This window comes from Gymnogyps californianus, chromosome Z (genome assembly GCF_018139145.2).
Source record: "Gymnogyps californianus isolate 813 chromosome Z, ASM1813914v2, whole genome shotgun sequence".
Classification (NCBI taxonomy): domain Eukaryota; kingdom Metazoa; phylum Chordata; class Aves; order Accipitriformes; family Cathartidae; genus Gymnogyps; species Gymnogyps californianus.
Window position 1 is genome coordinate 56,623,788 of NC_059500.1, and position 13,521 is coordinate 56,637,308.

The 13,521-nt window shown below is 37.0% G+C and overlaps 1 protein-coding gene across 1 annotated transcript in view; it reads left to right on the forward strand.

The window, feature by feature from the left end:
- Positions 1-13,521, forward strand: part of FCHO2 (FCH and mu domain containing endocytic adaptor 2) — a 97,046-nt gene that overhangs the window by 66,100 nt on the left and 17,425 nt on the right. The window contains exons 13-19 of the mRNA XM_050913746.1: positions 903-1,081; positions 1,656-1,667; positions 2,081-2,105; positions 2,847-2,889; positions 3,593-3,687; positions 9,530-9,633; positions 11,708-11,837. Coding sequence (XP_050769703.1) covers positions 903-1,081; positions 1,656-1,667; positions 2,081-2,105; positions 2,847-2,889; positions 3,593-3,687; positions 9,530-9,633; positions 11,708-11,837 — 588 coding nt within the window. The remainder of the gene's footprint in view (positions 1-902; positions 1,082-1,655; positions 1,668-2,080; positions 2,106-2,846; positions 2,890-3,592; positions 3,688-9,529; positions 9,634-11,707; positions 11,838-13,521) is intronic.

The following is a 13,521-nucleotide window of genomic DNA, read 5'->3' on the forward strand; positions in this document are numbered from 1 at the left end:
AGGGAATAGTTTGAAGAGATTTAATTCAAATGGCTGGCATATTTCCAAGTGAAAATAACAGAAGCGAGGTATAGATTATGTATGCTCCCCCTAGATGGTACGAAACTTCCATGTTTAAGTAGAGGAAAATTTTCAAATTCTTTCTTGTCAAAACAAATGCATCTTTTAAGACTTAGCATAGGCCTTTCAGAGCTTTTGTTCAGCATGGCTCCTGTGCATATAAAGAAGCAAGGCTAAATTCATCTGTATATTTTGCTTATTTTGAGGGCTGAGCTGTCATTGGGATTCCTTTTTTTGCCAAGGAAGACAATGCTTTAAGCAGCTGAAATTGTTCAGTTTACTGTGCAGCCTTCTGCGTAACTGGCATCCTTGCAAAATTTTCAGTGCCACTCTGCGAAAGGGGCAAGTAATGGTGGCTGCCACTGCTGCTGCTTCCTCTACTGTTAATGCTTGGTACGGGTACCATGGGCATTTCACTGCTAATTAAAAAGTCTAGGGCTGTCCTTCACTTGGTTTAAAAGGATTTTGACATTTTTCACACATGTGTTAGAATCTCTGGTTGAGTCTTACAAATAATAAATTTAACATGCAGCAGTGTTGCTACTGTAGAATCTAATTTATCCTGGTGCCTTCAAAGATGCAGTTGTTCAGTTATATGACATAGTGCCATAGTGCCTTTCAGAATACTGTTATGAAGATGATTGGAATACAAAAACTAAATTTTAACTCTGAGTTGTGAATTTTGGACAGTGGATATTTTTGAATTGTTTGTATAAGCGCACAGAGGTTAGGCAGCATTGTTTATCTGTGGTGTTCACTTAATAGGAACATTTTGTAGAGCATAATTATGAAATGGATTAAGCAGATGAATTTGAAGTATTTCCACCTTAACTGAAAAAAACATACCAAAGAGAACCATTTCTATACATCCAGTGATTCTGACTCTGAAGATGATGAACCCAGGAGGTTTCATGTAGAAATAAAACCTGTCCAGCCAAATAATAGCTCTCAATATACCATGCCTTCCTTGGATGAATTAAAAGTATCTATAGGGAACATCACACTTTCTCCAGCAATATCTGTAAGTTATTTCGTTCCTTGTATTTTTAATGTGTAGAAAAGTGGTGAAGAATCTTTGGTGTAAACTCGTTTTTTACTGTTCAGAATTTATTCTAGGTTGAAGTTGAATGATTCTTCTTTTCTTGTGCACTAGGTCATCTATGGTATACATTATTGCAGTGTAACATTAAGTAGTTCTCCCTTCTCAGATTTTAACTTTCCTTTGAGTCTTGGGAGTGCTCAGTCCTTGTCTTTCTGGTGTTGCCACCACAAGACATTTGAATACATTGTGGATTTAGCTGTTAGTTAACTTAGTTTACTAGTTAGTATTCAATCATGTACGAACCTTTAAAACAGATCATATAATATGGCTACATGTAACATTTACAGTGCAGCTTTATTGATGTATTCTGCCAATCCACAGAATGATCCTTTATGCCATGAGATGATATTACAAATAAATAGCGTTAAAGTATGCTAGTACAATATTCAGATCAGAATGAGAACAGCTCTGATTTTAAGGAAAATATTGTGCATAACATACTAAAATAATAATTATGATTTTTCTCTTTTTTTCTCTCATGTTTTGAAAGCAGAGACACAGTCCTGTAAGTACAGAATGGCTTTTTATTCACATTTTTAGATTAAAACCAAGTGTAGTACGTGAGGGGAGTTATTGCGAAAACCTTAGGAATGTTTCTGTTCATATATACCATGTGATATATAAGCTGTTTAATTTTACCGCCCCAGCCTGTAAAGGAATTTAGTAATACTGCTCCCTTTGTCAGCTCTACAGTGTTCATTCCTGTCTTTTCATACTGGTGTGGTGGGTTTGCACCGGTTGTTCTGTCGTGGCTCCTGTTCTGGTCTTCTGCAAGTTCAGAATGTTTTGCCTGGCATTGAAAGCAAAGTATCTCATAGCAAGTTGAGTGGAAATAAGAACTCTGGGACTATTGTGCGTTTTATTTGACAGTTGGTAAAAGAATTTTTTTCCTCTTTTTTTTTTTTCCCCCTGTTTCAGGCACAAATGAATCAAAATTCATCCAGTAAGTGTGAGTCTTTAACTTTTAGTCTATTTATGTTAGTTTTTTAACATAGCATGAAAATAGATTATTTTTTTTAATTGTTGAAGTAATAAACTTCTGAGGTACCTGTATTTCAAATAGAAAAATAGAAAAAAATATTTCTCTTGTCAGTTTTAGATACCTCTTCTTTTTCTATATACTTGGCTGTTCCCTATTCTGGGAAACAGATGAGGCTGTCTGTGACAGTGATGAGGAACACTTCCAGGAGCCAAAGGGCAGACCCCATGGAACAGACTCCTGTGCAAGTTCTTAAAACCCTTCCACCCGCTCAAGTTTAGTATGATCCACAAACCAGCAAAGCACACTCTCTCTGTTTTGTAGTCAAACACATAAAATGGAGATAGAGGACAGAGCATTAGTCTCTGTCCTGTAGGGTGTTTTTTCAGTGGGAAACCAAGCCAGATTTGCTGAAGAGTAATATCGGTGTAAGCAGTATAATTTAAGGAAGAAATTTCAAGTGAACAACACTTCCTCCCGAAATGCATTGCACTGTGTAGTCCTCTCCTAGTAGAAGGTATTTCAGGAGTATCTGAATTTATATTATCAGAAATAACGCATTTTCTGATTTCCATTTTAAAAATTCATAATTAGTTTCAAACTGCAACCGTTCAACTGCAAACCAATACTTACTATCTTTTTATAATGAAGCTGAAATTTTTAGAGTGTCACAGCTTTGGTGATAATACTGTGTCTTTTGCTTAGGTGAAGAGTTAACAAAATCAAAGCTTTCTGCTTCAACTAATGAGTAAGTTCAAATTTAAAATTCTATCAAATGCAGTTTTGCAGGAATTTGGTCTTACTTTGATCTAATACTCAAACTCATTGGAAATATCAGCTGACTGCTATTTTTTAAGTCAGGCATCTATTGCATCGTAAGAGTTAAGGAGTAATCGTGTAATAATGGAGATTTCTATTCAATTGTTTTTCCCTTCTGATGCATTTGCTTCATTGTGATCTGTCTCAATTGATATTTATAATTACATGATTACAAAATACTGTTTTTTATTAAAACCTCAGGTTTTTAATAAGACAGGTTTAGTTTCTGTCCTGTAGTGTTCCATGGTAAAGTGTTTAAGATTACAAGCCCCAAATCTGGACAGGTCTGTATACATTCCTTATATATGTATATCCTGAAATAGATGGATTTGAAGATGTATGTCTCCTTGAAAATGACAGTTATTTAACTGACATTATGAAGTATGTCCACACACAAACTTGCACCAAGGTGTCAGTTCAGATAGTCTCCTTATGTGTAAATCAGTTCCTTGACCTGCAATTTGTAAGTACTTTTTATTTTTAGATGCAAAGACTAATAAAGAAGAATTTATCAAATTTATTTATCATATTATTATATTTATTATATTATCAAACTACAACTGAAGTTGTAGTTTGATTTTTATGAGTATATGCATCTTTCATTTATATTCCATTTGTAACTCTTAATATAGAAAGGGGAACAGTGACCTCCTGGCATGGGATCCACTCTTCAGCAGTTCTGTTGAATCTTCCTCTTCAGCTTCCTTGGCATCCTCATCCTCCTCAGGTAAAATATTTGATAGTAGAAAATGTTTTCTCCATATACTTCAGGATGTTCTGTTGTTGCTTTTTTTAGTTATTGCAAGGGGACATGCTTTGACTATTGAAATGAAAGAATTTTGCAAAGCAGTATACTATCTTACAAGCAATACACAACTGAGGGTGTAGTATATCAGGCTTTCAAGCTAGGGAGCAAGGAGGAGGAGGGAACAGTAGAAACCTTAGCAAAATTCTGTCTTGCTTCTGCCTTTTTTGGTCACCTTCTCTTACTTTCCAAAAAAATGATGACCATCTAGAATATAATCCTATTTTTGCAGCTGGTGGGACTGGAAGATTAAATGAAGGTTGTCGCAGCAACTGTGAGACAAGCTGAGCTTGCACTGTGAATAGGGATGGGTTTCTTCTTTCCAGGGAAGTCCATTGAGCTATGTAGGACAAAGGCACCACAGAGCTTTGCTGTGAGGAACTTGTTTCCTGTAGGAAACCATGATTCTGCTAGAAGATGTGCAGGCATAATCTAAGGGGAGCTAGATAAAAATGGCAGGACTGAGACTAGAATTAAGGGGGAGTTCCTGGCACCACCTGAGAGCAGGGGTATTGGGAGGAAAAGGATGGGCTGAGGAGTATGGGAGGTGGAGGGTTGATATTGCATGGGAATTTTGGGGTGCAGGATTCTGGAGGATATTAGTGTGGGCAAGATACTGGCAGGCTTTCCTGAAACCTGGTCTTTTGGGGGGGGGGGGGCGGGGAGAGAAAAGAAAAGAAAAAAAAAGAAAAAAAATCACAAAAATAGTCAATATAGATTGTTGCATTCAAAAGGCGGTGAAGGAGAAGGAGACAAAATAGCATGTGAGTGGGTATGCGTGTTGAAGAGGCTGAGAGCCGGAGATGTTGAGAAACTAGTTCAGAAAAAGGAAGGAGAGACCGAAACAAAAACAGATGATATGGCTATGTTAGGACCTGCTTACTAAAAGTATTTATTAAATTATTTATTATGTATGTTGATTATCTCAGGGGATTTAAAGCATAATCTACTATTTACTAACAGTAGTAGATGTTTCCATAGTTCTTTTCAGTCTACCTACTGTGTATCTATTTTCCAACCCCTGCTGTCTTAATGTAGAGACTCTTCTCCTCCCACATGCCTGAGAAAGGAAGTGTTCACTGCTTCTTTTAGCTAGGTAGTCATATTCCAAAAATTATAATAGACCTGACTTCTTTGTTCACAATCATGGCTTTCTAGCTGTTTTCCTCTATGCTTGATCATACAGATTGAAGAACAGTAAGGAAGAGTACATGTATCAGTAGGGGAATTCTGCACAACTAGTGTTAACTCTTCTTGGTCTTAGTAATGTCCTTTTAGCAGCCACCATCATTGCTATGTAACCCTTTGGGTTTTAAGTGGAACTTATTCTTTCACTACAAATTCGTGGTCCTTAAAAGTTATGGTTTTTAACAAATCTAGCTTACAGAAATCATTAGATTATTTCTTCTTCACTTAAGTAACCAGTCAAGATTATTGGCTGGTGCATCCAAATTTGTAACATATTTAAGGATAAATTATATATAGATATCTATTACTGGAATACACTGAAAAGAAGTGGTGCTTTCTCAAAATAATCTGTTTTGCTAGCTTTTGTCTGGTGTTGGAATCCGTAGAGGAAGGCAGAGGATACTTAATTTGTTGTGCTGGTGGTTGTTACTGTATCCAGTTGTTTATTGCTACACCTGGATGGGAAGTCAAAGCAGGTCAGGAAATGTTCATACAGTCCCTCCTGGCAGCAGAACTGTGGAGAAAGTAGTCTCTGGCTGACGAGTAGTGACAGGTAACTGGGATCTCTAACATCCTCTGTAGCCATATATGGGGGGGAGTCATCTACCCGAGCCCTCATACCTGAAAGAGGCTTATGCACAGAGCCCTACATTTCATTGAAATTGGTGGAATATAGTGTCCAGTGGGCATGAGTCAATTTTAGATATAAGACATCTGTGCCTTGGCAAACTTTATCTGCTAAATAATTATTTAAAGGATTGTTTTTCTAGGAGTTAACCAAGATATTTACACTTCTGAAATGATCCATGAAGTTAAGTAGAAAGTGAGTGTTGTAAAGTATAACAAATTACTAATACATTTGGGAAAAAAAAAATACTGGATTGATGTAGGTCATATTGTTGTTTAAATCAAGTTCTGATGCTCACTAACCTGCAGTTCTAAAGACTTTAAAAAATACACAACTTTGATCTGATTGTATTTTCCTTGAAATCAGTGTTTTATCTTCAACTTGAAGGTTAATATAGGTAAGCTGATGCTTAAAGCTTTTGAAAAATCTCAATCCAAAACTTAAATTACATAAATTAGTTGGTTTGTATACAGCATGTCTGCGTATCATGATGTAGCATGTCCCACAGATCACTTTTTTCTTTTTACCATTAAAACATTTCTTTAGATATTGTTTCGTAACTCTGTGTTAATCATTGAACATTTAAACTACCGTGGCATTTGAGCAGACAGTGGTTTATGCAGCACAGAAGTAAACTTTGGTCATCCATGAATAAACCTGCTTTATTAGAAGTTTAAGCTAACTTTGTTATCTTGAACAAACACAACAGACGTTTTTTAGCCAGCTATTGATATTGTAAAAATGCTTCTTTTTATTATCTTCCTCATTTTCATCCACATGTATTTTTAAAATAGTTTTGAACATTTCCACATTGCTTTTTGAATAGGATTTATAGTAGTATTTTAAAGCCTTTGAATGATATTTAAAATATCTGTTAGAAAGGGAAAGCTGTGTTAAAACTCTGTTTATGTGGGCTTAGAGAATGTACTTGTTCATGGCAAAAGGACCACTGTAGAGAGGACACCTATACTTTTGATCTGAATGTTTAAACATGTTGCGCTCTTTTTTGATTCTGTATGTCACTCTGCTGTTGCTCCTAGCTTTGCCTATCTGCAGGATGTTGAGAATTGACTAACCCTGCATTTTCTGCTTCTGTTGTCATCTACTGCAACAGGCAACAGCTAAGTGCAGGGAATACTTGTGGAAAACTTCTGTTTTCCAGCAGCCTGAAGACTATAAGATGAGAGAGGAAATAAACTGGGGTGGATGATGCCTCATACATATAGTTACTCACTAGATATGGGTTGATAACACACAGAAGAGTATCAAACAGGATCTCATTACTGCATTGTCTTCATTCGTTCATCAGACAGCCATTTATGTTGGGCCTTCCCATTACAAATGTTAAGGGTAAGAGGATAAAAATGTTTGGAAGGAACAGGGTAGGATAGGTTTGATTAAATAACTTTGAAAGAAATGAAAAGCAGAAAGCTATGGAGAGAAAACAAAAATGGAGTAGGACACAAGGAGGAAAAGACAAATATGAGAGGAAGTTAAACCACAACAGGGAGGAAGTTACAGGAATAAGGAAAGTCATGAGAAGTAGGGCCTTAAGTGGAGAGAAACACAATAAATTACTTTTTGGCTTACTTAAAAAATGGAAAGTGATGTGGTTGGCAGTATGAGTGAAGTACATGTGATATGTGGCTGGGGTTTTTTTCTTTTATTTGTAAGTGGTGGGATTTTTAGCCTAGTAGAGCAGTTATTTTTCATGCTGGCTAGTAATCCTCATGCAGTCGATATTGAATACTTTTGTGAATATTGAAATTCTTATCTTTTCAGTGTTGGTCCTAGTTTCAATTCTTCCCTTTTCCTTCAGCTACACTAAAAGAGCACAATAGGAGCTCCTCCTCATCTACCACTGATTTGCCTGGGTGTAGAGTATCTCAGTCTTTGCTTGGACACCAGACAGATTCTGGGTCTACAAGCCCATCCTCACCAGACTTTACCATTGTCACTTTGTGCAAATCTGGTGTTACAGCAGCGCCATCAGGGAGTACCAGTACTTTATCCTGTGTTTCACAGTCTCAGAGTCAGTGGATTTCCTTTGCTGATGAACTTCTTACAATTAGACACACAAGCACAGACAAGAAGGAGCCCCAAAGATTGCATTTTAAAACTGAAAATGCCTGCCTTGCCTCTTCTGCTTTGCTTGGGAATTCTTCCAACAATTGTGCTTCTGAGGATCGAAGTGACCTTTTCAGTAATACTATATGCCATGAACAATTATTCATTGAAGAAACTGGCACTGCTGCTGAAATTTCTTCCGCATCATCTTCAGCACTACTGGACTATAGCTTAGTGTCTTCTTGTGCTCATACAAATAAGGGTATGGCAAGCATGCATTGTGTACTGCTCTTTCCTAATAACTGACTCCAAAAAGCAAGCTTTGGGCTCATTTTTCTTTTTGTTATTATCACTCACCTGATATTAAAATTAACTCATCTTCTTACTTAGAATGTACTAAACTGCTTGTTAGCACCAACTTCCTTGAAAGTTAGGACATTGAGATAAATATTCAGCTTGAAATAGGAAGAAAAATTCAAATTATTCAATTAAAGGCATTGCTTTCTCTTAACTATGCGGAGCTTTGCTTTTCTAGAAATAGGAATGTATTTTTGTGGGATGTCAGACAGCAGTGAAATCTCAAAAACTAAGTGATTGAATTTGCAAATACAATTCCATTCCTAAATGGCTTTGTATAGATATTTTCAGATTAAATAAAGTTAAATAAATTGGATTTAAAACTGGTTCCTTTTTAACACCCAGTATTTTGAAGCGTGGATGATATCACAATAATGCAACATACTAGGACGCCAAAGGAAAAATGCATTTGGGCGAGTGTGCCATGACTCACTGAATACCAGTGGTACTGCAGCAGACTACTCAGTGTTTAGCATGCACTGTCATCTTGGGGCATAATAAGAATTTTAAAGCAACGGCTGATATTTTAGAAGGTAATTTATCTGGGCACATTTGAGTTTGCAACTCTTAAGTTGGATGTGATCAGTATTAGCCAAATTTCTTTCTTTCCAAGTCAGTGATGAAACTCCCATGCTTAAACAACAGCAGAGTTATGCTGAATGCCTGAGAAAACTCCATACTTAAAAGTTGCATTTTAAGTAACATTAACTGATTTAATTGGAAAAGAACTATCCAGAATAATTTGAGGGAGATAATAGGATGTGCTGCAACAACATAGTCATGTATTAGGATTTCAGTCTATTTTGAAGTATATTTTAGATCTGGCGTGCTCATTGAATGGCATCTAACATTTATTTTGAAATACAGTTCTATTCGTTCTATTCAGAAAAGTGACTTTGTAAAAGTGGCATCTTTGTAGTGCTGCCACCATCTGTTAGTTGTTTCTGTTAGGTTTAAAAGGACATGGGGCAGTATTTTTTTTAAATGCTTTTTACTTCTGATAGCTCGGCTAAGAGATAATAAGGAATTAGTGTGTTCTTACAATCAACAGAATAATTTATCTGTTACACTGGTGTATACTTATTGAAGTCAATGGGATTTCAGTGGGCAAAATTTGGTGTAAACAGAGTGTCAGCCAAGACCAAATATGAATTTCCACTGAATTTTCCCTTGGTGGTGAGACATGAAAGACTGTCCTATATTCTGAATCCATATAGATTATATACAAAAGGAAACTCAGGTAAAACCATCTTTTTACATACAAACCTCCAAGAATAGTTGGTATAAAATCATTTGAGAGCAATGCGAAAGCCCATGATGCCATTTTTAGAGTCACTTTTCAAGGTGTCACATGGCCCTATTTAAAAAGCATTTATGATTAGTGGTAAATCTTACAAAATGGAGCTTGTAAAATAGGAATTTCTAATAGAAACATAACTTCCAGTTATTCTGTTCAAGTAAGTACATATTTATGTTCAGTGTGACCTTTCTAATATTTATTTCCTTAAATTTGCTTTCTTTCAGCAAGGCCCACAACTCCTCTTTCTGTAAGCACCATTGTACCCCCTCCAAGGCCTGCTTCAAGACCAAAGCTGTCTACTGGGAAACTTAGTGGGATTAATGAAATAGTATGTATTGATTGTTTTTTTTAATTCTCCATTGTAATTTGATTTCAGATATACCATTCATTTCCACTGTCACAGTGGAGTTACTTTCCAGCCAATGTTCAAGGAATCACATAAGCAGATTTTCACCATTGCCAGATAGGCATGGAAGTTGTTCATGATAACTGTATTACTGTAACAAAATAATTCTTAACAGAACTACAAAGGTCCAAAACATAATTTTTGCAGCAGCTGAATGTTTTTAATTGAACAAATCAATAATTTTATAATGAAAGGATAGCATGTGTATGAGATCGCTAGTATTTCACATTTGAAAACTTCGAAGTTATTAACAAAGCTCCATTGATTTAGGGATATCACCAAAGCTCTGGGGAATGAATGGTATTAAGTAGATCTTTATCAGTCATGTGTTGACACAAGTAGCCCTGCTGTGACTTCTCCCTGCCCTTGGTGCTGGTTGGTGGAGAAGGGAGGTGGCAGATTGCAGCAGCTGCCCATCCGTATAGTGAGAGGTTGCACACTGCCTGCATCTCTGCTCACTGCCTGCAGTGCAGGTCCACCTGCCGATAAGGAATGTGGCAAAGAATGCAAATACCCAGACAGCATATCAGACCAAGCCATGCTTAATCTCCTCTGTGAATATTAGGATTCTTTGGGTTTCATTTGACTTACTGACTTGGAAAAATGTTACCGTGGTAAGATCCTCTTAACTGTCTTTCAAAGTAGCATGGTATTTTCACCATATTCTTGTTATGGACAAAATTCTGGTCTTATGCTTTGACAAAACTGAAACATTTTTGAACTGTTTTGCATTTCTGTAAGGTCAGAACAAGGTCAGAATAGGGTTCATCTGGAGAGTCTTTTCTCATTCCAATATAAAACTGTAGTAATTGCTCTTAGACCAAGGAATCTGTTCTTCATGTCTTCATATTTAAAGAGAAGAATTTAGCTGGTACTGTTCTGCTATAAAGTATGATTCTGCATGAAGTTACATTCATTTTATACTGTTGTTTTAGAAATTGGCTATTATCTGGATACCAGTGGAAGACTGTCAGTTGTCTTCATTATATATCAACTCCTTTTACAATTCCCATAGTCTGTATAAAAGCCACATACCCAGCAACAAGTGTGATAGAACAGAAATTAACAAAAAAAGCCAACCAGTTACCCAGCCAAAATAGATGCTTCAGGGGTTCTAGTACCTTTTAGATAGCTTAATCCCAAAATGATCATTAGTTTGTTTAATACCTTAACAGTCAAGTGAATCATAAAACCATCCAGAGATTTAGGATGGAAGGGACTTTTGAAGATCTCTAGGCCAAACTCCTGCTCAAAGAAGGGCCGACTTCAAAATTGCATCAGGTTGCTCAGGGACATGCCGAGTTTTGAAAATCTCCAGAGAGGGCGATCTTACAATCTCTTTGGGCAACCTGTCCCAGGGTTTAACAACGAGGTTACAAGAAGGAATTTTTTCCCTAAGTTCAGCTGAAATTTCCTTTGCTGTAGCTCTTGCACCTCTGAGAAGAGCCTGACTCTGCCTTCTTTGTACCCCCTTTTAGCTAGTAAAAGATTGCTAGTAGATCCCTCCTTAGGCTTCTGCTCTCCAGGCTGAACAAACCCAGGTCCTTCAGCCTGTCCCTCTCTCCAGTTCCCTACTCCAGTTCCAACTATATTAGTTGCCCTCTGCTGGACTCACTTCCAGTTTGTTAGTAGCTCTCCTTTAGCTCTGTAAATCCACATTTGCTGCACACATACACAGGGCTGTAGGCTTAGGTTCTGCTAGTGTGTTATAGCACAATTATTGACAGGCTGCTACATAATCAAATATATTAGACTTAACTACCCAGGCAAAAAATTAATAATGATCATCTATGAAATAGTGGAATTGATTCCAATGGAAAATGTGGGTTCTCTGTTTTACACTAAAAACTAGGGTAGATAAAGCATTAAAGGAACTATGTTGAGAAACACTATGAAATTGACTGGGGCATGAAATGAAGAACTATTCTATTTACAGTCTTTTTTTCAGCTCTTTAAAACCAATTTGTGTAATATTCTTGTAATCTCCTTTGTTCAGCCTAGGCCATTCAGCCCTCCGTTGACATCTAACTCAAGTCCACCTCCTGCAGCTCCCTTGGCACGTGCAGAGAGCATTTCCTCAATATCCTCTTCTGCTTCCCTCAGTGCAGCAAACACACCTACAGTTGGTAAGTTAAATTAACCATTTTAACTTATTTTAGAAATAGCATAATTCTGCCACTAGGTTCCACCTGTTAGGAAAACCGTTCGTTGGAGTTAGTTATTCCATATGTGAGTCCAGTCTAGGTACATCAAGCATCCTTTGCAATACCTGCTTGTGAATGACACTGAGAGACAGGACAGTGAATTTAATTAGATTAGACCATAGGTCCAATTATGGCATGTTCTTTAGGGAAATATTTTTTCAAAACTAATATTCCATGAATTCTTATTTGGTGTGCTTGTATATCCATTCATCAAGCACAACATGTTATCATGTATTTGTGCAGAAGATGTTCTTGTATAGGTGCAGAAATATTCTGGGATACTGATAAATTTGAATGAATATAAATGTTCACACAATTGAGTTCTTTTATGTTCTTTTTGTTTGTTATCCTGTAATTGCAGTTTCCAAAAAAAATGAAACTAATGCATCTTTTTCTTCAAGTTAATGAAGTATATAAGCTAAACAGAGGTGTTTAGTAAAAGCAAAACAACCAACCAACCAAAAAAGATGAAGATGAAAAGCAAATTAGTCTTCATGTGTTGCCAGTAATTTCAGGTTTTCTCATGTTTATAAAGGAAAGTCCTTCAGTTTTGATATTTGGTTATAACAAATGAAAAGGAGACTTATTGGGGGGGGGGGGTGGTTTTTTTTAAAGACATTTTAACTTGTTTCTTTAGCAGAATTGAAGTATTTCATTCCTGAACACTATTGCCTCTTTAGTCCCAAGTTAAATCAGATTCTTGAGTTAACACTCAGTTATCTGTGAATGTTACCGATGCCAAGGATTCCTTGCCCAGGCTCAGCAGCTCAGGAGGGCATCTGCACAGCTTCTAGTGGGAGTTCTGCACTGAAAGCAGTGCAGCTGTTTCTGCCCTGTGCAGGACCAAAGCTAGTAAGGTCTGCCCAACCTTAGCTGCTACAGTTCAGTGTCCACCAGTTTCCCAAATGCCAAGAAGCATCACAGAAAGATAACTGATATTTTGGTTGCCAAAGTCCATCCAGGCTCACATCCTCAGGCTTCAGCACTGGTGCCAAGGAACCAAAAGTTGGTGGCAGCAGCATCAATAAAACCTCAGCTCTGAGTGTGTGTTGTTGGAGACAGTGACAAGAGAAATCGTGAGGTGAGGGAGGAGGTAAGGAGGTGTGTGCTGACACCGAGGTTTGACATGGTTATTAACCTGGCCTAGCAAAAATAAACAAGGCCAGTTCCATCTGCACTGACTGTATGAATTAAATGGTCCCAGAGAGCCGGGAAGGACAGTGCAGACGGCTGAATGACTTTGAGGCATGAGGATATGCTCTGCACTACTGTCTGTATTCTTTTGACTTTTGCACAACCCAGTGTTTCCAATACCTCATTTGTTCTGAATAATGGAGAATTATCTTTTTCCAAGCAAACTTGAAGGCATGCGTAATTGAACGTTTCTTTTACGCTTTAGCCTTTCTTTAATTTGCAAAGTATTTTTATATATATTAATTTTTTTAACATCTATTTTTGCTTGAAATATTTTGTTTTCTTGCAACGTTTTGTTTCATTTAAATGTAATAGAGGATGATCTTTTGATTGGAAATCTTCCTACAATTGAAAAGCTTTGTGAGACACCGGCAGGTATTGTACTGAAAGCAGATTTACATGTTAACTAATC